Genomic DNA, 21,477 nt, shown 5'->3' with positions numbered 1-21,477 from the left:
AAAGGAACAAATGCAAACAGGTGGAAATGGAGCCTTTGCCCAGTATTTCCTGAGACCGTGTCAGCGTGGCCCTGGAGATGTCTGAGGAGCTCGCATGTGCTCTGGAAAAGCACCACTACAGTCAGACTGGCTGACCTCCTCATAAAGGCTGTTTCTTTCCTACACATATGCGTGTATCTAGGGACATTACACATGTCTACGTGTGTATATATATGCACACGTATTATTTATATATACATATATACACATCTTTATGCAGAGCAGTATGTAAAGTATGTTACCTTTTTGTTAAAAATTAAAACACCTATATTCTTGTCTAGGCAAGAATATCAAGAATGCGTGAAAAAAAAATATATAGAAGTGTCTTCTAAGAGCATGGTACGATTCAGCCAGGATCTCAGACTTGAACTATCCAAGCAATGAACCAATTCCTTTACAAAGGGATCAACTTTTCTCCTGCCATGCAAGCACTAGCCAGGCTCCCCAGGAAGCAAGCTCAGGTTCTTGGATTCCGGAAGGGCAGTAGCCCTGGATTCTACAAGGAATCAGCCACTGTTCCCATAGACAGACACGGGGTGGCTACCCAGAGGGCAGAGCCTGCCTGCAAACGCTCCTGGTCTTGCCCTTCCATGCCTGTGATCCCTCAAACTATATCTTGTCAGAATGAAAGCAAAGACTGGAGCACCGAGAACATCAAAGCCATGTGCACATGATGCCAGGGGGAGTGCAAAGAGGAAACGAGCAGGGCCCAGAGCCTCAGAAAGCCAGCAGCATGGTAGAGGGAATGAGACCCACTGTACACAGCTAATTTCACTGATGTGTGCAATGCAAGCTTGGGGACAAGGACAGAGCTTATTTCTCGCCAGTGCCTGGGACGTAGCAGTCACTCAGAACACCCCTGCTGAGCCAATGATGGACAGCATATGCAGTGGTGTAGAAGGGAGAGTCATATATGGCTTTAGAGGGGCCAGGGCACAGCTGTGCCCAGCAGGGGGAGACAGGAGACCACCTCAGAGAGAGGTGGCTTTGCTACAGGCCCTGAAGGCTGGAGAGGGGTCTCCCAGGAGCCTCTCACCAGAGGCTGGGCCAAAGGAATTTCCCGCAAACTAGCCAGAACATCTGTTGCTTTTGCCTGCCCAGCAGGCTCCCCTGGAGTAACAGAGCTCAGCCGTCCTATGGGGAACTCCCTCTCTCTGCACTCCAGCATGGGGCAAGGGACACAGACCCAGCCAGAGTCTCAGTGATTTGACTGGTTCAGGGATGGGCAGGTGACAAGACTTGAGCCAAAAAGAATCTGGCCTGGGACTTCTGTTGAAACCATGAGAGGCTCTCTGCTGGGGATGTTCAGCTGATGGGCAGTGCTGGAGCTGCCGAAGGCCACTCCAAGGACGGATGCTTCCTGAGAAGGGAGCAGGGAAATGGACTGAGGTTCCTAGCGACAATGACACTGATTCAGGTGTGCTGCTTTGCCCCTGGGACTGTACAGTTCCATGAGCCACTCCCTTCAGCCTTGAGCTGGGTTTCTGTCTTGAAACCCAAAGAGCCCGGGCTTAACATACCAGTCCATATTGACACCTTTTAGCCAAAGTGGTCAGTGAGCGGTCCAGACAAGGTACGTGGTCATCACAGGTCAGTTTCTATTTTCTATGCCCCATCTTCTAGTAGCTGACTCAACTTTACACATTAAGACGGAGCAAAACCAGCTGCCCCCTCATCAAGTTACTCTTTAAAAATGAATTATATTAATATGCACGCTCATGAATGCTTTGCCTAAAACAGAAAGTCTCTGGTGTGGTTCTTTCTTCCCAGACAGCCAAGTGAAAAGATTTATGTAAACACCTGGCCGAGAAGTCACCAACTCTGATATAAAGTAAGCATGCAGAGTATCTCCTAAGATGGCAGACTTCCTCCTCCAAGTGTGGGACAGCAGCATCAGCATCACCTAGGAGCTTGCTGGAAATGCAAACTCTCAAGCCCTCCCCCAGCCCAATTACATTTGAATTATCTGGGAGTGGGGCCCAGCAGTTGTATTTTAACAAGCTAGAGTTTGAGAGCCTCTGTCCTGGGGCAGTGCTTCTCATCTTTAGCTGCACAGAATATTGACACCTGGGCCCCATCCTCAGATTCTGGGATGCGGCCTGGCCTTTGGCATTGTTAAAAGCTCCCTTTGAGATTCCAATGTGCAACCAGGATTGAGAACACAGCTCTGTCATTTTCCTACTGTATCATGGTTAGAATCTTCACCCCTTCCCCCAAGCAGCTGGTGTAAACAAAGCAGTGTCACAGCCAGCTGCACCCATTTTCTGCACTTGGGAATTCAAGCGGTGCTTCCAGCTGACTGAAGCATCATTTGATGTTCCCAAGAAGCAGATTCTATAATCAACTCCAAGGCATTTTGGCCCTGACCCAATTTGTCTCAACAAAGGAGGAGAGAGGAGCTCTTGTTCTCAGCATCCAAACAGCACTGTGAGCATATAAAGCCAGCGGCCTGGAAAGATCAAAACAGGCAGGACTGTGCCCTTTTTTTTCTTTTAAAGAAAAATATGCAAAATTAGGAGGGCTTTTCAACTTCTGGAAATAGGTTTTTTGGTTTGTTTGCTTTTGTTTTTAATACAGCATTTCCTTTCCAGGCCTCAAAGTACATGACAATGCTGTGTCAAAGAAAACAAAAACGCACAGGCCAGCATTCTGAAAACTGGTTTAGGAGGAAAGGTAAAATGAGGCCTCTGATTACTGGTAATGCCTTGTGTGTAACCTCAAGGAGGAGATTCTTCACAAATACAAAAACAGGAAAAATACTGGTCTTAATAATAATACAACCCTGCCCAAGAAAACGCCTGCATTTGCTCACCTCCTAAGTGGCCTGTGGCAAATTTTACAGCCTTACGTTAGCAAATCTGGAATTGGATGGGGAAACTGGGAGCAAAGAGGACTCCGTGTTATTTCTTAACTCTTTCGAGTCCAGACATCCAGTACACCAGGGGCTCTGCCCGCCCGCCCAAGAAACTGGCGAGGAAATGAAGCGCAGACCTGTGGGGTTCCCGGGGTTGATGATGCACAGCACCTTGGGGTCACAGTGCTCTTTGGCCTCCCGCACGGCCCGCCGGAGCTCGTTCACATTCAGGGCCCAGCAGTTCTCCTCATCCAGGTAATAGTTCACCTGGACGGCATCGAGCTCGGAGATGACTGCTGAGTAGAGGGGGTACTGCGGGATGGGGATCAGCACACCCGTCCGTGACTTGCCGCCCCCGGAGACCAGGATCTTCAGGATTGTCTGCAACCAAGAAGTCACATCTCACAGGGCATGGCCACTCCCACCCCTCGCGGCGGACGGGCAGACAAGCCGGAAGGCCCCAACTCCAGCCTTTCCCCAGCCACCCACTGGCTGCTTCCAGTGCAACCCCATGTGAGTCACTCAACTTCCCCGGGCCTCGCTTTCCTCATCTGTAGAATGAGGGTGCTGTGAGGAACAGGCAAAATAAAATGCTTTACAGTTCTCAGCACAGTGCATGGCCCGTAGTGAAAGACTTGATTGATGCTAGTGGGTATTTTTTTACAGAGGTCTTTTAAGGCAGTCTGCAAACTGGCCCTGGCTCAGAATTATTCTGACCTCAGCCCTGAAACTCATTCTGTATGTCTGGGGTGGGGCCAGAAGTCTGTCTTGTCAGGGGCTGAGGCCAGACAACGAAGGGGTTGTTGAAATGGGATAAAATACCCATCTACTACCACCAGGTGGCGCTTCAACCTAGCTGTTTCCAAAACTGAGTGGGCCCCACATCCGCAGGGTTCCTGAGAAACCAGCCATGGGAACCCTGTGGGGTACTGGTGGAGGTGGCAGTAATTCATTGACTTAATAAGCTAAACCCTCTTTTTGGCGAGTCCCCGCCAGGGACTTAAGTCATTTCTCAGACTCAGTGCCTTGCTGCAAGAACGCCACTGTATTCAAAAGCACCATGACTTCATTCTTTTCATTAAATCTTGAGGGCACCTCCCTCCCCTCCTCCAGGACCTCTGTCTGTACCTGGGCTGCTCGAGCAATCGAGAGGGGCCACGACAGCAGAACACCATGGGATGTGCCATGGTTGGGGGGCCTGAGCTCCAACACTAGAATCCCAAATGCCACAAGATGCTGACTTAGAGCAGGCAGACCACTTAATGTCTCTGGGCCTCAGTGTCCTCACGGGCTCCAAGAAGAGTTTAATGCATCTGAAAGGCTTTGGGGAAGGATTAAAGCCCCCAACAAGTGTCAAAAAATAACAGCACTGGAGGCCAGGCGACAAAGACAAAGATAACCCCATTAAAGGAAGGGCTCAGACAGCACACGCCCCCGAGTAGGGTGAGTAAGTGAGCTGAGGGCACCTGGCACCGCCGAGGCGCTGGGACGAGCATACGGGCTGGGGACGGAAGGCAGCTCTCAGACCCAGGGTTTCAGACTCCTTCTGTTAAGTAACCACTGCTACCAGCCCCTCTTCACCCCGTCCACAGCTGACACCACCTCTTCTCTCGCCTCCAATACTCCCTCACATCTACTATGCACCCCCCCGCCATAGTTAAGACTTAAGAACATAAATCTAATTATGCGCCCCCCGCTTCAAATCCTTCAGTGGCTCCCTACTGCTCTTACGAGGACAACCCAAATCCTCAGTGTGGCCTCTAAGGCCCCATCCACCTCTCCAGCCCATTCCTGGTAACGGGCCCTCACCCTCCATTTCCAAACAGGCGGCCTCCCTCCAGCTCAAGGCCTCCCCACTGCACTCCTGCCCCCGCCTTGCCGATCTGCCGGGTCTCCATCTGCTCAGCCTTCCCTGGAGAAACCTTCTGCCCCTGCCCCCAGGTCAGAGTCCCTGCTGCTCTGTCTCGTAGCACTCTGTCCTCTTCACCCAGAAGAGGAACGGAAAGCTTGTGATGTGACACTTAGTTATATGACATCAATGCCAGTCTGATCCAGCACTAGTGTGTGAGCAGAGGTCAAACATGTTTGGTTCCCCACGGTCTCCCAGCACCTGGCACAGTGCCTGGCAGAGGAGGAACAGCAGTACGTGCTGAGTGATGGAAAGGCCAGTGACGCCAGAAAGACGGGCACCCTCATGTGCCCTCAGCTGGACCTGTTGGTGTGCACTCTGGGGAGACACTAAGGCTGCAGTCATATCTAGGTTCATGAAGAGTGAATGCGGTAAGGGCAGCAGGCTACCAGGATGGGGTGGACAGCAGGGACCAAAGGGTGGCCAATCCCTCCTCCCAGGCCTGTCTCCCTGCCAGTGGGCTCGCACGCTTGGCCCTAACATGCAAGGCTGTTTGCCGTGTGAGTGATCACTGGACAACAATGAGCCACCCTCTCACGTACAGAAATGCCGTCACTAGCTCCGGTGGTCAGGTAAATGTTGTCTGGGTCTGCAGGCACACCGCCATCTCTCCTGGTGATGTAGGCAGCCACATCTTCACGGATGCAGTTGACACCCTGGCTAGCACTGTAAGACCCTGTAAGACAGCCAGCAAGATAGTGACTAGAGGCAGGGTGTCTGGCTCCATAGGGTCCGTGATATCCATATAATTAACTGGGGGAGGGAGTTGGGGAGGTCTCGGATAGGGCTCTGGAATTGTGGCAAGCTGCTTAACCACATGTCCGGCTTCATCCGCCCATCCTCTCATCCACCATCCACCTTCTTACCTACCTACTCACCATCCATCCGCCCATCCATCCATCCACCGCCCATCCATCCATCCACCCAGTATTTACTGAGAACCTACTATACGTCAAGCAGTATCCTAGGCCCTGGCTTCTAATTAGTTAAATGGTGCCCGTCGCTATTTTACCCCCTCTTGGGACTTATACACGGGCTTGACAGTAGAAATCATTAAAGCTGGGCTTGCTATGCTTTTATCACCATTGCTTCCACAGGGGTCCACAGAACTTGAGAGAATGGGTCAACCCAAAACGGCACCATCTGCCAGCCCCGACCAGCACTAACCACACATCCCTGGACCTGCTGGGCATGACCCCCTACTCCCACCCCATGTCAACAATATCCTCAGGCTGCCATTTAGGATTAAAATCCAGACCACCATTTTTATGAAGTTCAAGAAAAAGGCAAAGCTAATTTACAGTGCTGGCAGGTAGAACAGTGGTGGCCGTTGAGGGGGTGGGGCACTATCAAGGGCACACAGGGGCCCCCGCAGTGCTGGGGATGTTCAACATCTGGGTCTGGGTCAGGGTTACACAGGTGTGTGCAAAAATTATTCAAGCTGTACATTCATATATGTGCATTTTACTGTTTTGATAAAATGTTTTTTAAAATGTCAGGCCACTACGTTTTCAGAAAGAAATTCAAAATAGGTCCTCACGCCTGCACAAAATGTCTCTGGAAGAAGACAAACTGGGGAGGCGAATTCTCCAGGGAAGCGCACCAGCAGGCCGGGGTCAGAGGAGGCAGGCAGATGTTTTACTCGATATCCTTCTACACTATTGACTTTTAGCCCACGTTTAAAGAAAACTGGGGGCTGGCCCCATGGCCGAGTGGTTAAGTTCACGTGCTCTGCTGCAGGCAGCCCAGTGTTTCGTTGGTTCGAATCCTGGGCGCGGACGTGGCACTGCTCATCAAGCCACGCTGAGGCAGCGTCCCACATGCCACAACTAGAAGGACTCACAACTAAGAATATACAACTATGTACCAGGGTGCTTTGGGGAGAAAAAGGAAAAAAATAAAATCTTTAAAAAAAATAAAGAAAACTGGCCTGTTCCTTCTAAGGCTACTGCAAAACAGCACCAGGAGGCAAGCTGGGCTCCAGAAAGGAGGCCATTTTCTCCGGGCCTCAGCGCAGGTCAGTCCTGGCCCTGCACCAGAAGGCGCACAGTTAAGGCTCCCCCTGCAGAAGCGCCAGCCGGGCTCTGCCTCAGCCTCTGCACAGCACTGGGCTTGCCCTGCCCCGCGACAGCTGTAAAATGGGTGGGCTGGACCCCTTCTCTAAGGGTCAAATGACAAACATTAAGTGTATCAAGTCTGGGTGGCGGGTGCAGTCTCGTGCTACATATCTCCAACACGTTTGAAATAGTTTGTAAATTTACAAAGTGGGAGGTGCGAATGCTGGGCCTGCCGAGCCTCCTCCTCTTCCCGCCTCTCACTCACTCGAGGCCTTCCCCCAGGCAAGCTCCCTGCTCCTGCAGGCTGCAGACCTTCCCCCCTTTTCCCTTAGATCTTCTGTTTGCTCCAGACCACACTGCTCCTTCAGAGCTCAGATGCAGTCTCTCTGCAGAGGGCTTATCCTCAAGACACTGCCCCAGCCCAGCCTCTCTCCACCTATTTTATTTTATACAGATGAAGCCCTGCCTCCCCATGTTGAATGTAAGTTCCTTGAAGGCAAGGACCATTATCTATTTCTTCTGTGCATCTCTGCTATAGCATCTATCCCCCTGCTGGGCCCCATCCACCCCTCTGGGTTAGGACCCAATGCCCCAAGACTGATGGCAGCCTGCCTCCCTCCCACAGCCTACAAAGTGGCATCATCACCACCTCCAAACTCCCTGGCCTCACTGCATACCACCTCACCCAGACCCCTTCACTCTATCACACTCAGTTCTTAAACCTCAGGGCCTTTGCACACACCATTTCCTCCATCTGGAAAGCATTTGCAGGTTCTCTGTTACTCATCTGCCACATGAATTTGAATACCACTTTCTCCTTAAACCCTCCCTCTACATTAGAATCCCTTGTTATAACCCCACAACTCTCTACTCTTTCCCCAAGAACTCATGAAAACTAGGGGTTATGTTTTTGTGTGAATTCTTTTTAATGTTTGTTTCTCCCAGATCTGACAGAGAGCTTTGCGAGCACAGGAACTCCATCTGCCTTGTTTGGGAAGTGTCCTGCAGTGCTGGGACAGAGTGTGTGCTCAGGGAGGGGCTGGATGAGGTCACAGATCTCACACCTCCTGCAGGTGTGTCTAGGTTTTACCTCAACACCTGATAACTGAACTACCCATTTTCAAACAGAAAATAAATGAAGGCCCGGAAATAAATAGTTTTAAAGGGCATGATAAAAACACATCTGGGTGAGCTCTGAGACTTCGTGCACTCATTTAACAATCCCCACTTGGGTCAGGGTGGCCCTGAGGCACGATGACATTTTCCATTTCCTTTCCTTTGACGGGCAGGTGTTCAGGCTGCCCAAGGCTTAGCTGGCACAGAACACCAGCTCCCACTGTCCCGGCAATGGGCAGGGCCTGGTAGTGACCCCTGGGCGGGGCTTCTCCATATTTGACAAGGGGCTTCAGCACAGGCCAACCTTCCTCACAAGCCCAGGAGGTGAGGACAAAGTCCTCCTAGTTCAAGGACGAGGAGAGAGGCCCAGAGAGCACCTACCTCACTGTCCTCAGGAGCTCCTGAGAACTCAGTGCGGGCCCCAAACCCCAAAGGCAAACAGTCCTCTTGCTACAACACCCAGAGGGGCTCATGGACCTGGCCTCCCAGCCCCCCTCCCGCAGCACTGGCTGACACCGAGTTTCACAAGCTTGTTGATGAGGCTTCATAGGTGGAACAAAGATCCCCTCCCCCTTCTCCAGACGGTCACGTCAGACACGCAGGCGGCAACCGCCCTCTCTCCCCCTCTCAGCTGCGGCTTCCAGGAGTCTCAGGCCCAGAGCCACTGGGTTTTGAGAAGCACCTTTGTTCTCAGGGCCGGGCAGAGGGTGCAGGAGGAAAGGAGCCTGGAGGCCAGGCCTCTGGGCTATTGGGCTGCTGTCTGCCAGCTTGTGGTTTAGGCCTTGCCACACAACGTGTTGGCCCACACCCCATCCAGGGTGGCAGGCAGGAAAGCAAGGGGCGGCTGGCCCTTTCTTGAGAGGGACGCCACTCAGGACAGAGCCCAGACTCGGACAGGGGGCTGGTGGGGTGACCACAGCCAGGAAAGTAAGCATATGCTTACTTTACAATGCTCTTTACAATGCTCTTGATAAAGGGACAGAGGAGAAAAAGGGGAGGGGAGAGGCAGGGAGACGACAGAGAGGCCAAGGGTGGCTGATCCCCTGCTGAGAAAGCCACAAGAATCCCTGTGCCACATTCCAGAACATTCAGGTGTGTGTCCTAAAAAGCTCTAAGAAAAACTGTTTTCCTCTGGGCAAGGGAAGCTGGATCGCCTCTGTAAAGTAAACAGAAAAGAACATGAAAGGAGAACAAAGAGCACGAGACCCAGAGGCTGGAAATCCATCTCAGCAGAGAAGGGGAGAGCATACCATTTTCACATCTAAGGGCCAGATCCTGGGGCCTCCCTCCACGGAGCCCTCCGGCGCTGGGTGTGCTCCCACCGTAGGAGGCAGAGGTGGGGTGTGGGCTCCCAGCAGAGAGGAGCAACACAATGAAAGGGAGGGTGGACGGCACAGGCAGAACGCAGGAGGCCACCCACAGGGCTCAGAGGCATCTCGCAGTGCTTGCCCTCCCCAGCAGCTGACCGCCACCAGACAATGTGGGCATGTGTTTGGAGCTGGGGACCACAGAGAGGCAAGAAGGCTAGACAAAGCTGGGCACTGCGCTTCCACTCGGCCTCCTGTCGCCAAGGCCAGTCACTGGGTTAAAGCTTCTGCTCTGACGGAAGGCTCGGCTGTTGAAGCTGGCTCTCAGGTGTAACCAAGACCCAGCCAAATGCAGGCACTTGCACCTGAAGTGCCCTAACTCACCGAAAGATGGCACCTTCCTCATCAGCTCAGCAAACAGGAGGCTACCAGAGCTCGGGCCAGGAGAGGAACACTATTTCTCATCTACTCTGCATGTCAGCCGCCCCACACACATTTGCACACTCACTCACAGGCATAACCCTCTGCAACGGCGGGGGCCGGGGCCCAGACTGAGAACATAAGTTTGTTTCACGCCGTCTAGGACCTGGCAAGTCAGGGCCTCACCTAGGCTGTTCCCGCCACAAGCCTGTAGGATCCGCCGGGCTCGTTTCTTAGCATCTTCTGGAAAGCTGGGGCTGTCCAACAGGTTTGGGTAGGTGCAAAGTGCCATCACCTGGGGGAACAGAGGTGCAGGCTGGACTCCCAGCGCTCCCCACCCTGGAGTCCCAGGAGGAGCACGAGGACACTGGTCGGGAGATGGCGTGAAGATGGTGACTCTTAGGGACAGTGCTGGAGGACCATGGGGTGGGCGGGGAGGAGGACAGTGGGCTTTCTGCAGCAGATGGGGAGATGGGGAGAGGCGGGGTACATCATGACCTGGGCTTGAAGCCCACGGGTGGGCTGCCAGAAGAGGACCCAGGGAGCAGGAGGCTGGCTGCTCAGCCCCTGGCCCCAACTATTCCACAAAGGACAGCAGCTCACACACCCAAGGCAGCAGGGCCCAGGGCTGAGCAGGAAGGTGACTCCCCAGCTGACAGGAGCAGGACTGCACAGACCCCCTCCTTACTCACACCCGAGCTCCCTCCCTGCACCCCGGGCCCGCCTCCTCTTTCCTCACCATCACCCCCTTTCCTGGTCAGACCCTGTCACCGTTCTTATCTCTGTAACAGAGAAAATCACCCTAACCTCACAAATTAAGAGGATTAAGCAAGGAAATGTTTGCAAAAGTGCTGGTAAAGCCCAGCTCACCGGGCAAGTCTAAGCTGGCAGCTTAGGAGCCATGCCAGGGCACTGAGTGGGGGCTGGACTCAAGGCTCTGACATCAGCTTGGTGCCTTTGGGCAGGTGCTGGCTTCTTGGAGCCCATCTTTTCTTCATCTGGACAATGGGCGGTGACCTGGCCTGCCCTCCTCCCAGGGGCACTTGCGCAGGTCAGAGGAGATGGTGAAGGCTGGAGGAGGCCAGCACCAAGTGGAGAGGCTGCGCCTGCGGTGGCCAGTCACAGGGCTGGATTTGGGAATGCGCCAGCCAGTCAGAAGGGGCTGAGGCAACAGGAGCCTGCTCGTCCGAGGCCAGGCACATGTGGCTGAGAGGCCACTTTCCGCCCCTCCCTCGAAAGCTCTGTGCTTCCAGGACAGCCAAGGCCCCCCGACCTTCTCCCGCCTCTACTTCGCTGGCAGAACCCCTCTGTTTGGTCTCCTTTTCTCTGTTTGCTCTGACCCATTTCCCCACCCTGGGCCCAGCTTGGGGCCTCTGATATTCAGGGGAGCCGGCCTGCTCCTGAGGTCAGCAGCAGTGGCCATGGGAGTGAGGCGCAGTGGGCATTCCTCAGGTCAGTGCTAGCCTCAGTTCTTCTCCCGCAGACCCTGTGTGAACTCCCCGAGGGGCTGCAGACTGAGGCCTCGGCCCCCCGACACCCCCCGCCCAGATAGTGGGGCACGGTCACCCCTCCTTTGTGCCAGCCTCTGCAGCAGGAGACACGGGCAGGGAAAAGGGGGCTGGGGTGCTCAGCTTCCCTGCTGGCCCGGCCTAAGAACCTGAGCCACATACAAGAACCATATTTCACTCCAAAACGGGCCTCAGTCCTTCTCCCGGAACAAGCTTTCCCCATAGCTGGTCTCCAGCCTCTGTTCAGGCAGCCCTAAGGCATTTTTCCAGCCTTTTGTTTTTCCCCTCCAGTCCACCAATCCCACAGTGTCAGCCCATGCGGCATCCTTGTAGTTGGTACTCAAACTGAAACACTGAAATCTGCCTCCTGGAGACCTCGTGGGTGAGCTGGGTCACGTTGGCAGGCAGCCTGGAGAGCAGCAGCTGCCAGTGGTTGCCCATGCACACTCTCCTGCTGGCCACGGGCAAGGCCTTTAGGCTCACCATCTCACGAGGCCCCCAACAGTGCTCTGAGGCCGCGCTCTGGTGAACCCACTTGTTCAAACCACCCAGCGGGTAAGCAGCAGAGCCAACACTCAAACTTGGGGTGTCTCACTTGGGAATCTGTATCTGGACCTCCATACACCACCTCCCAGCCCACTGGGCCTCTACTTCTCCTGCCTACCTCTCTGGTGCCCTCACCAGCCAAGCTCTGAATGTAGCATCCAGGACCATGCACCATGGAAGACCATCCCTGGGCCTTGTACACTAGAGCAGCCCCAAAGTGGATTTAGGACAACTTTGGAAGGGGAGGAGGCCGAGAGAGAGAACCAGGGGACACCAGGCACTGGAGGGGTCTGCTACCTCAATGGCACCTCCCTTTGGGATTCTGGTGCCTGCTGTGTCCTGAGGGGGCCTGACAGGCAAGGAGGCAAAGGTGAGAGGAGATGGCTGGCCCTACCACCTCCGGCTCCGTGCGCTCCCAGCAGCCACTGCTCCCAAGGGCCAGCTTACCTGTCGGAGGAAGGTGATTGGCTGCTGGCCCATGGCCTGGGCGTCCCCAATGTTGGCACGGATGACCTCAGTGAACGGTTTTTTGATACCCTGCGCAGACAGAAGGCAACAGGTGGTTAGAGACTCTCAGACCCTGGATTCCAGAGGTCATGCAATGCTCCCACGGGATATTAATAAGCAACCCTATTTTGAGCCTTATCAGGCGTCAGACATAGTGCCAAACCCTTAACATGCCTGACTGCATTTAACCTTCCCAACTACCCCATGAGGAAGAACCAATTTTAATCTTGTTTACAGATGAGGAAATTGAGGCTTCAAAAGGTTAAGAAACTTGTCCAAAGTCACATAATTGATAAATACAAGTACTAGAGATTTGAAGCCAGAATCCAAGATCACTCTTCTTAACCACTATGCCCCACCGTCTCCCACTTTCTGAAAAGGCTGGAGGAACTTCCCCAGGCCGCTAGGGCACCCTGAGGCAGCTGCAGGTCCACAGCCTGACCGCTGCCTCACAGGGGTATCTAAAGGGGGGCCCTGCTGCAAACGTGGTGGGAGAGAGGAGGGGTCAGCAGAAGCCAGCTGTCAGGGAGAGGGTCCCACACCCCCTGCCACCACCCCGAAGGGCAGCTCCACTTGATGGCCTAAGGAAACGGCTAAGGGCACTGTGGCCACTATTCCCTCCAGAAGATACATCAGCAGGGACCTCTCCGTCATTCCCTTGCAACCTTGGCTTTGAAGAATGAAGAATGTGGGCTGATTTTCACATTTTCTTAAAAAAAGCATACGGGATGAAAAGACTGGCTGAAGAGTAAAATTGAGGTCACTATCTGAGTACTGTGTTTAGCACAGAAAAGAGATGACAGGGAGAGGAGGAACTCAGAGACCCTGGAGACAGCGTCACCGTGGAGGTGACTGAAGGACACCCTGGCTGCTGCAAATGAGAAGATGCAGTTTGGATGGAGGATTGTGGGGATCTGGAAATGTGGGAGTTCCACACAGCTGCCTGATAAATCCAGCATTAGCCACTGGCAGAGTCAGAAGCAACAGTGGGTTCAAGGACGTCCCAGGGCAGCTGAAAGGATGATCTGAGACAAACAGTATGGAAGTGCTTGGCAGAGTACAAATGTCACCAACTGACAAACCCACACGAGGAAGGAGGTCACAGGGTCACGGTGGAGGAAGGCAGTGGGGCGAGCAGGCGGCAGTGCCAACAGTGGCCCGGGTAGAAGGCCCAGCTACCTTCCCGTCTCCAGCTGCCCCTTCCCCAAAGGCACCCTAAGTACAAGTTTTAAAGATACAATTCTATGGTTTTGACATTTGTCTTTTTCTCCATTTCACACAATGTGTGAATGAAAGCAACTTTAGAAAACTTAATCGTTTTTAGATCAGTAATATACACCTTAAGTGGCTTAAGGGAAGAGAGCAGCTGCCAGACAGGCCCCCGGCCCTCGTGTGTCCCCTCCGTCCCTCCGCACAGAAGCTCTTCAGCTGCTTCTGCAGCCAGGAGACCTGGGGGCTGAGGGGGGCACCCCAGAAATGGCCCTGCACCTCCACAAACAGGGCCTAAGTCTCCAAAAGCTATTCCTGGGGGGAAAAGAGGCCTTTTAATTCCCTTCTGCCCCCCCTACCAAGCTCTTCAGGGCTGGCCGATGTGGAAAAAGGTCCCTGGGGGCCCCGTGAAGCCGCTGGCGTCCAGAGGGCCAGTGCTCCCACTGCTCCGGGGCTAGGCCTGGAGTCAGAGCAGGCACCCTGTAGACAGGCTGTGGGGTATGTGGCCTCAGGGCTCATCTCAAAGGCAACAGCCAAGAAGGCTGGGATGTGGGAGTGACCCAGGCCACTGTGTACAAAGGGACAGACTGACCCACCCCTTGACACTGGCCCAGGCTCCTGGCATGGAACCCTCTGTTAGCCTGACTGAACCACCACAGCCCCACAGGCCTGGTCAGCTGAACACAGGTGATTTCCAAGGCGTGACACAGTCCATTCTTCAGTAGGGAGTAAGTCTGTCACAGTCGAGGGTCAGGAACCAACATACAGCTGGGGGCCCTCGGCTAGCTCAGTGCAGGGAGAGAATGATGCCTGGAACGGAGCCCTAGGTGTTCCTTCCCGTGCTCTCCCGCTGCATGACTCAACCAACCCAGGACCTGCTGACAAGGAGCCTGGGAACGCTGAACATCCCCTTTCTTGGATCTGGACTCCCGCAGACCCCAGACACTGCTCTGATGGACGAGCTGTGGGGGTGGGAAAATAGCGCCCTTGAATGGGCAGGGGACCAGTCTACCCAGCCAAAGGCCACCATACAGAGGAGGCTGTTCTGGGCAGACTCCTGCATCTAGGCACTTGAGGTCTACGTGGGCTGGGAAAATACCAAGGAGCCAGAGGCAGACTCCTGCCTACCGTGACTCATCCAGGCCTGGCAGGCACACCCAACGGTGACCTTGCCTCAACACAGCCCCTAGGAGCCTGCCAGGTCAGCACATAGCATCCTAGTTCCCTCTCACAGCATCCTAGAGCTCTCCTATCTAATCCACTGGCACACATCCCACCCAGAGCTGCCTCCCTGTGGGGCAGAGATGAAGTCCTAACCAGGGGTGGCTCCCTTCCCACCATTTGGCTCAAGTAGCGATCAGGGCAATAGGTCCCCAGGCTCTGGGGATGGCATATTTCAGAAAGTATTACTGGGGAGAAGGAAAAAAGACTTACCATCGTCTTGCCCAGGATCACCATGAGAGTCAAGGGGTGGTGGATGATTCTAATAGGCACAGGCAGTTTTGAGCAAGAGACGGCTCCTGTCATTACATGTGACAAGTGGGGGGAAGGTCTGGTAGGAGGGTTACTCCCCAGAGAACCTCCCTCTCATTCAACAAATACTTATGGATTACCCATGCCCCGTGACAGGAGTGAGATAGGAGGGGCCATCCCCCTTCAGAGCCCAGGCAGGGCACAGGGGACGGAGAGAGGGCCCCATGTGAAAAGACCCCAAGGCAATGGACGGGACTGGGGCAGGCAGAAGTCCTACAGAGAGCTCCAGAGCGAGGGCCCAGAGACAAACTCCAACTAGCCCTCACGGTCCCCGCAAACTGGCACATTACACAGCTGAGGAAACCGAGGCTGCGCACAGGGCCTGGCCCCGACCACACGGAAAGACAAGCAAAGCCAGTAGAACCCGAGCCCAGGCTTAACAAATGAGGTGGGAGCTCCCAGGGCTGAGTTCCCAACCAGCGCAGCAGGGAAGGCTGGGTGTCGCCCTTGGGCTCGAGGGCTCCGTGGGAGGGCCAGCCCTGGAAGCTGACATCTGCAGAAGCAGGGATGACCTCGAATGAGCTCCCAACAGGATAACTCACGACAGCAAGGCTAAGGCCCAGGGAGGAGAGCCAACTCCGCGGAGCGTGTCCCCAGACCCAGGACGCAGGAGGAAGGCCAGGGAAGGGGGCCCTCAGCGCTTCTCCCCAAGGAACGCTCATTCACTTGAGAACAGACTCTTAAGAGTTCTAATTGGCTTCCAGCTGCATCATCGCTAACATCTCAAACTAGTCTTTAGGAGAGAGAAATTGGCCCCATTTTGCAGAGGAATAAACTGAGGCCAAGGTGCTCTGAACAACTTGTCTGAGGCCCACAGCACATGAAGGCGAAGCTCAGGGCGAAGGTCCATGGTGACCTGGGCAGGTGGGAGGTTCATCCCATTGGAAGCCTACACTACAAATTGCTTTATTTTAAAGCAGCATCTAAATTCTAAAGAAAACGACCAATGAGCTTTCACCGCCTGTGCTCAGCACACCCAGGGTTCCCAGTCTTGGCTCTTGGCTAACCGGAACCAGGAGCTCTAGCATCCTGTTTTTTCCTGTGTTTAGAGGCAGCACACACTGATGTTAACCGGACAGCCACGTGTTGCTTAACGACAGGGATACATTCTGAGAAATGCACTGTTAGGTGATTACGTCATTGTGCAAACACCCTAGCGTGCACTTACACAAACCTAGATGGTATAGCCTGCTGCACACCTAGGCTGTGGTACTAACCTTATAGGACCTGTCACATATGCAGTCCGTCCTTGACCGAAAGGTGGTTATGCAGCACATGACTGTAGTAACCAGTTTTTCCTATTTATGAATGTTTGCTCTGACAGGGTGTACTTTCACAAACAGAAATAAAGTCATCCCTCTGTCTCCACTTGTGCCAACCTCCTCCCCTGCCCCAGTAAAGCCAGGGAAAAAGAAGTAGGTTGAGGGAGAACTGACAGATCTTTTCCAGACTCCTACTAAATTGCAGCTTATTTTTAAGTGCTGCTCCCAATGAACATCAGGGCTGAAAAGCTGATCAGTTCTCCCTTTTGGAGCTGTGGTCAGGGAGAAAGAGGGCTTCCCTGAGAGCACGCAGACCAGGCTGCAGGAGGCCCCCGGGGATGGCCCCTTTCACACCTACTTACCCAACTTCCCCTCCTCCTTCAGGCTCTCCTGAGCATTCTCCACTCCTCCCACAGAAGCAAGAAGGATGGGACTCGCCTAGCAAGCCACCCCAAAGTCAAACACCAGAGCCACGTGTCCAGCCAAACAGCCGGTACTATTTTCAGAGCACCTGGCAAAATGATTCCATAAGGCAGCATAAAGGCCTTGGTACCACTGGGGGCCATCCCAGGTTCCTCAGGACACCTTCAGATGGACAAGGAGGCACAAAAGTCATGGCAGGGGGGACCCTGGGCCCACCAGGCCACCTCCCTCCTTTTATACACTAGGGAAATCAAAGTCCAGGAGGATATGAGACTCACTCCAAGTCACCCTACTCCCTACAAATCCTTGCCCAGCCCATCTCTAACCAAATCAAAGCCTTTATGATATCAGTCATTTTGATCAACACAATTCAAAAGAGAGGTAGAAAAACTGAAGTTGTGCAAAGTCAAGCCAAGCCAAAAAAAAAAGAAAGAAATGACTGGGAAAATATGGCCCTCTCAGAGGGGCACTGTTTAAGTTCGCAGAGTGGGGAGCGGCTGTCTCCTAAGAATGAAAGGTTTAAGTGAGGCTCTGTCGGCCTGGCTGGGGCCAGATCTCCAGCACCTAGAGCCGGGCAACTGAGACTCAACAAGCGAGGAGAGAAGGCATGAGCTTCAGTGAAAGCACCAGAGAATGCAGGTGGACAAAAAGAATGTCTCAACTGACTCAGGGCCAGGATACGGGAGTGTGGGGCATGCATCTCAAAAATCTCAGGGGGTTTCCGGCCCAAATGACCAAGAAATTTGTCTTCCTCAATCATCGGGCCATACCCTGCTGGAAATCCTTCCTTGTTCTCCACTCCATACCAAAACTTTGCACCATCAAGTCCTGAGCCTGGCACACAAGACTCCAGTCCACTTTTTCCATCTCACTGTCTCCCACATGCCCTGCCACTACTCTCCAGACAGCACCAGCCCCTTTCCACAAAGGCCTGGAACTTCCCAACCTCCTGTCTTTGCTCACAGTCCTGCTCCAACCTGGATTGCTCTCACATTTTCTCTGCTTGCTAAAAAAAACCCCACCAATCTTTAAAGAATTGGGGGAAAAAAGGCTCAGGCCCAGAGCAAAAGATGGCAGTCAACTCCCTGAAGGCAAAGATAGTGCCCCTTTCTGTCCTAGTCATCCTCATACTTCACGGAGCCCTACACCCAAGTTGCTATTTAGCAAAATGTAGAGATAATTCCCAGAACCTGAGAAATCAGCTGTAAAGTGATAACCTGGGAACAATTTAATCTCAGCTTTGTTTTCACAGGGAGACTGTTGTCTCAAGGAGGGCCCACTGTAGTCTGCCAGATATCAACAAGGAGCAAACCAGCAAAAAACAGTGTTCTCTGCCCGTGGACCACCACTGGGCCAGGAAGGCACAGAAACCCAGCCAGCCTTCTGCGGGTCAAACTTTAAACTTAGCCCTGCAAGAAGTCAGAGGGAGACACTGGACTCTGACTTGTCTAGCTCCCTGAGTCAGCAGAACTGGTTGTCCCACTGAGGTCTCAGCAGGCCATGAGCTCATCAAACTCCTAAAGTCCCCGTGGGAATGGGGACCAAGTGTCATGGTCCCACCATGACTTCCTCCCATGCATTCAAGGGACACTAAGTGAACAATCCACCCCTGAGACCAATTCTGACGCCTCTGAGGGCAAGATCAAGGAACCCTCCCCCACCCCCTTTGTGGGTCAGAACTATCTTGAGCAAGCAGCTGGGTGACTATTTCACCAGTTCTTACAAATCTTAGGAGTACTGACTTTTTTCACATTTCTGCCTTGACTCTGCCTCCTGAATCCCACTGAGGTTATAACTCTGATATCCTACAGGGGCATCTCTTACACCCCCCAGCCACCTTGGTCGCAGGGGGCAGAAATCACCTCTGGGTGTGTGGTCATCTTACACACAGCTGTGAACTCAAGCCAAGATCCCAGCCAGCCAGCCACCAAGACGAAAAAAGTCCCAGGGCCACCCCACCAAGGCCAAAAGGTCCAAGCCTCTGACTACCCACTGGGGGTGACTGCGTCCTCAGACAGAGAACAAAATGTGGCTGTCAGTCAAGGTTCCAGAGAAGGCCTAAAGGAAGGAATCAGCAGGATCCCGCTCCAAATCCCCACTCTTTACTAACAGAATGACCCAAAAGGTCTCAGACAGAGAGCGAAAAAGCTTCGGGAACAAACCCAACTCTCCTCAGAGGCTTCCTCCCTCCCCTCCTACCTACAGCGGTCTCCTTCCCACCACAGCCCTCCAGCACCCCCATTTCACGGCTCCTCCATTTTACTTCCTTCGAAGCACTCACCCACTATCTGAAATTCTCTTGTTGATTTCTTTATTGCTTGTGGCTGTTCCCCCCGCCCAGTGGATCTCGGTTCCACGCGGGTAGGATGGGCACATAACAAGCAGTGCCTGGCACTATGGGCCGCTCAATTAAAATTGATGAATTCAATTCAACAAGTGAACCGTATCTGAGGACCTTACTTCGTCCCAGGTGCCGGGCACTAGTGGGTGAAGGGATGGGAGGAGGGCGTTCTCCTGTTTTAGCCAAGCTTGGCCGAAAGAAAGCTGGCCACGGGGGTGGAAGGCAGTCCCGCGGGCGGACCCCAGAAGGGGACAGCTGTTGCTTTTCCCATCAGCGTCCCCTGATCCCCCGTGGCCCTCCCACCCGGCGGTCCCGGCGCCTGCGCTCACCCGCTGCAGCTCGAGCTCGAGCTCGACGGCCTTGAGCACGATGGGTCCCCGCACCGCGTACTCCACCGCCTTCACCTGCGGGTTCATGGACTCGAGGGTAAGGATGCGCTCGCGCCGGCTCCGCTGGGGCCGCACCTTGAGCACCGCGGAGGCCTCGGCGGCCGCGCTGCTCTGACTACGGCCCCAGGGTCCGGGGGTCCCCGGGCAGCAGCCCCGCCGGACCAGCGCCGCTGCCCGCTGCATAGCGCGCCCGCCCAGAGAAACCCTGGCACAAAAAGAGAAAGAGAACAAATACGTCGCGCACAGCCCAAAGCCGGCACCTGTCCCCCAAGCCCAGCCAAGGGCTCTTTCAGCAAGCGGTGCCAGCCTGGCTCGGGGCTGGGCGCCCCTCCCCCGGCGACTCAGACACGCCACCGCGCCACTGCAGAGCCAAAGCGCTGCACAACCGAGTTTTGCAAAGGCTGCGCCCAGTGCATGCACGCTACGTGCCTGTCGCCGCCCGGCCACTCCTCACCGCGCCCGGCTAGCGCGCACGCCTGGAGCTGCTCCCGGGCTCCGGCGCCCCCAGTCGCATCTCAGCGCCCGGAGCCCGCACCGCCTGGCCCCCTGAGCTCGCACACCCACCGCCGGCGAGTCCGCCCCGCGCCTGCCCGCTGGCTCCTGGGCCTTGTAGTTCCCCAGTCTGTTTCCGGAGCAGGGGTGGAGAGGTGGCCGAACTACAAGTCCGATAGTGCCCCGCGCTGACCCGCTCCGGGCCGGGCAAGAGGCGGGAGCGGTGGTTTGGCTCTGCCCGGGCTGGGCGGGCTCTTTGTCCGGGCAGAGGGGCTGGAGAGCCAGGTGGGGGCCGGGCTGGGGCTGTCAGCTCAGCCTTGCTGCGGAGTTCGAGCTATTTGCAGCTTCTCCCTGGAGGCGCCTCCCGCCTCCCCACACTCCCTCCCCCGCCCCCCGCCCCCCACACCTGCAAGGACGCAGGCTGCGAGATGGTGCAGTCCTCGCGCCGAGTTTCATCATCCAGGGCCTGACGGCGGCAGCGGCCGCTCAACGGGGGCTGGTAGGAAGTAGGGATCAGGAGTTTGGGACTTGGCTGCCACCCTTAACCCTTTGAACATCGATTTCCTTGTCAGCAAAACGGAGATCTGCCCAGTCTCTAAGGGTCGCTGTGAGAATTAAAGGACCAGCACCTGGCGTACCCCAAGTGGTCAGGCTTTTCCTGACGACTCCATCTGAAGCCCTCCCTCACCTCCATTACCTCTTTTTATTTCTTTACAAGCATCCGAAATTATCTTGTTTGGATACTTTTTACTGGCTTGTGGTCTACCTCCCCCATGAACCATATAAGCTCCAGAGGGCAGGGACAGCGTTATTCCTGCTCCTCGTACTCACAGCACCTCAGGCTCCCTGCACGTAGTAGGCAGTCAGTGAGTATTTGTTGAAGATAGGATGCTCAGCACAGGGTGGCTGTTATTTTTGGCAAAGCTGTCTCCAGACAAAGGCACTGTGGCTCAGCCAGAGCAGGAGTAGGCAAGCTTAGGCTTGGAAGACCCCAGGCCGGCAGGATGTGGGGAAGTCACTCTCCCTCTCTGGACCTCGGATTCTCTATCTGCAAAATAAGTTGGATTAAATGACCTCCAAGGTCCCTTCCCATCTTGGAAATTCTGTGTCTAGGTGTTTTCAGGCAGAAAAACAGCCCAGGGCTCCCTGACCCCAACAAATACACTCACATTAGATTTATGAGAGTAGGGGGCAGGAGGCACTTAAAAAACAGCAGTGTAGGGGAGAAAGTACTGGAAAATCTAGGTTTCATCATGTTACTTAGCCTTTCTAAGCCTAGTTTTGCCATCTGTAAAATGCGGTAACATATGTATGTTCTGGCGCTGGGGAGAAAGTTCACTGAGGGAGCTGTGTAAAAGCCGAGTTTGGAGCCTCTTGTGTGGGTTGCTCTCATTCATCCTTGTCAAGAGAATGCCATGTACTTTGATTAAATAAATTGACTACCGATAAAGGGAAAAAGAAGATGGGGAGAACAAGGGAAACCAAAGACCTCTCTGAGTCTTCCCGGGTTAGCGAACTGGTTTGACCCACCGAGGGCCCTGGAAAGTTATTTGGGCTTCTTATCA

At 54.3% G+C, this 21,477-nt stretch overlaps 1 protein-coding gene across 9 annotated transcripts in view; it reads right to left on the bottom strand.

Annotated features, from left to right (window-relative positions):
- GPT2 (glutamic--pyruvic transaminase 2) overlaps window positions 1-20,320 on the bottom strand; it is a 33,965-nt gene extending 13,645 nt beyond the window's left edge. The window contains exons 1-7 of one of the 9 annotated variants that reach the window (XM_070262898.1): window positions 19,985-20,223; window positions 19,361-19,625; window positions 14,907-14,992; window positions 12,204-12,293; window positions 9,889-9,997; window positions 5,345-5,478; window positions 3,031-3,274 (exon numbers count right to left, since the gene is read on the bottom strand). In XM_070262898.1, coding sequence (XP_070118999.1) covers window positions 3,031-3,274; window positions 5,345-5,478; window positions 9,889-9,997; window positions 12,204-12,293; window positions 14,907-14,930 — 601 coding nt within the window. In that variant the 5' untranslated portion in view covers window positions 14,931-14,992; window positions 19,361-19,625; window positions 19,985-20,223. Of the gene's footprint in view, window positions 1-3,030; window positions 3,275-5,344; window positions 5,479-9,888; window positions 9,998-12,203; window positions 12,294-14,906; window positions 14,993-19,360; window positions 19,815-19,849 lie in introns of those variants that run through there. The other 8 variants (XM_070262895.1, XM_070262899.1, XM_070262897.1 and 5 more) reach the window with 8 other exon arrangements.
- Window positions 20,321-21,477: the final 1,157 nt, after the last annotated feature.

This window comes from Equus caballus, chromosome 3, assembly GCF_041296265.1.
Source record: "Equus caballus isolate H_3958 breed thoroughbred chromosome 3, TB-T2T, whole genome shotgun sequence".
Taxonomy (NCBI): Eukaryota; Metazoa; Chordata; class Mammalia; order Perissodactyla; family Equidae; genus Equus; species Equus caballus.
The sequence above is the reverse complement of the archived record's forward strand: the minus strand, read 5'-3'. Positions and strand labels throughout refer to the sequence as shown.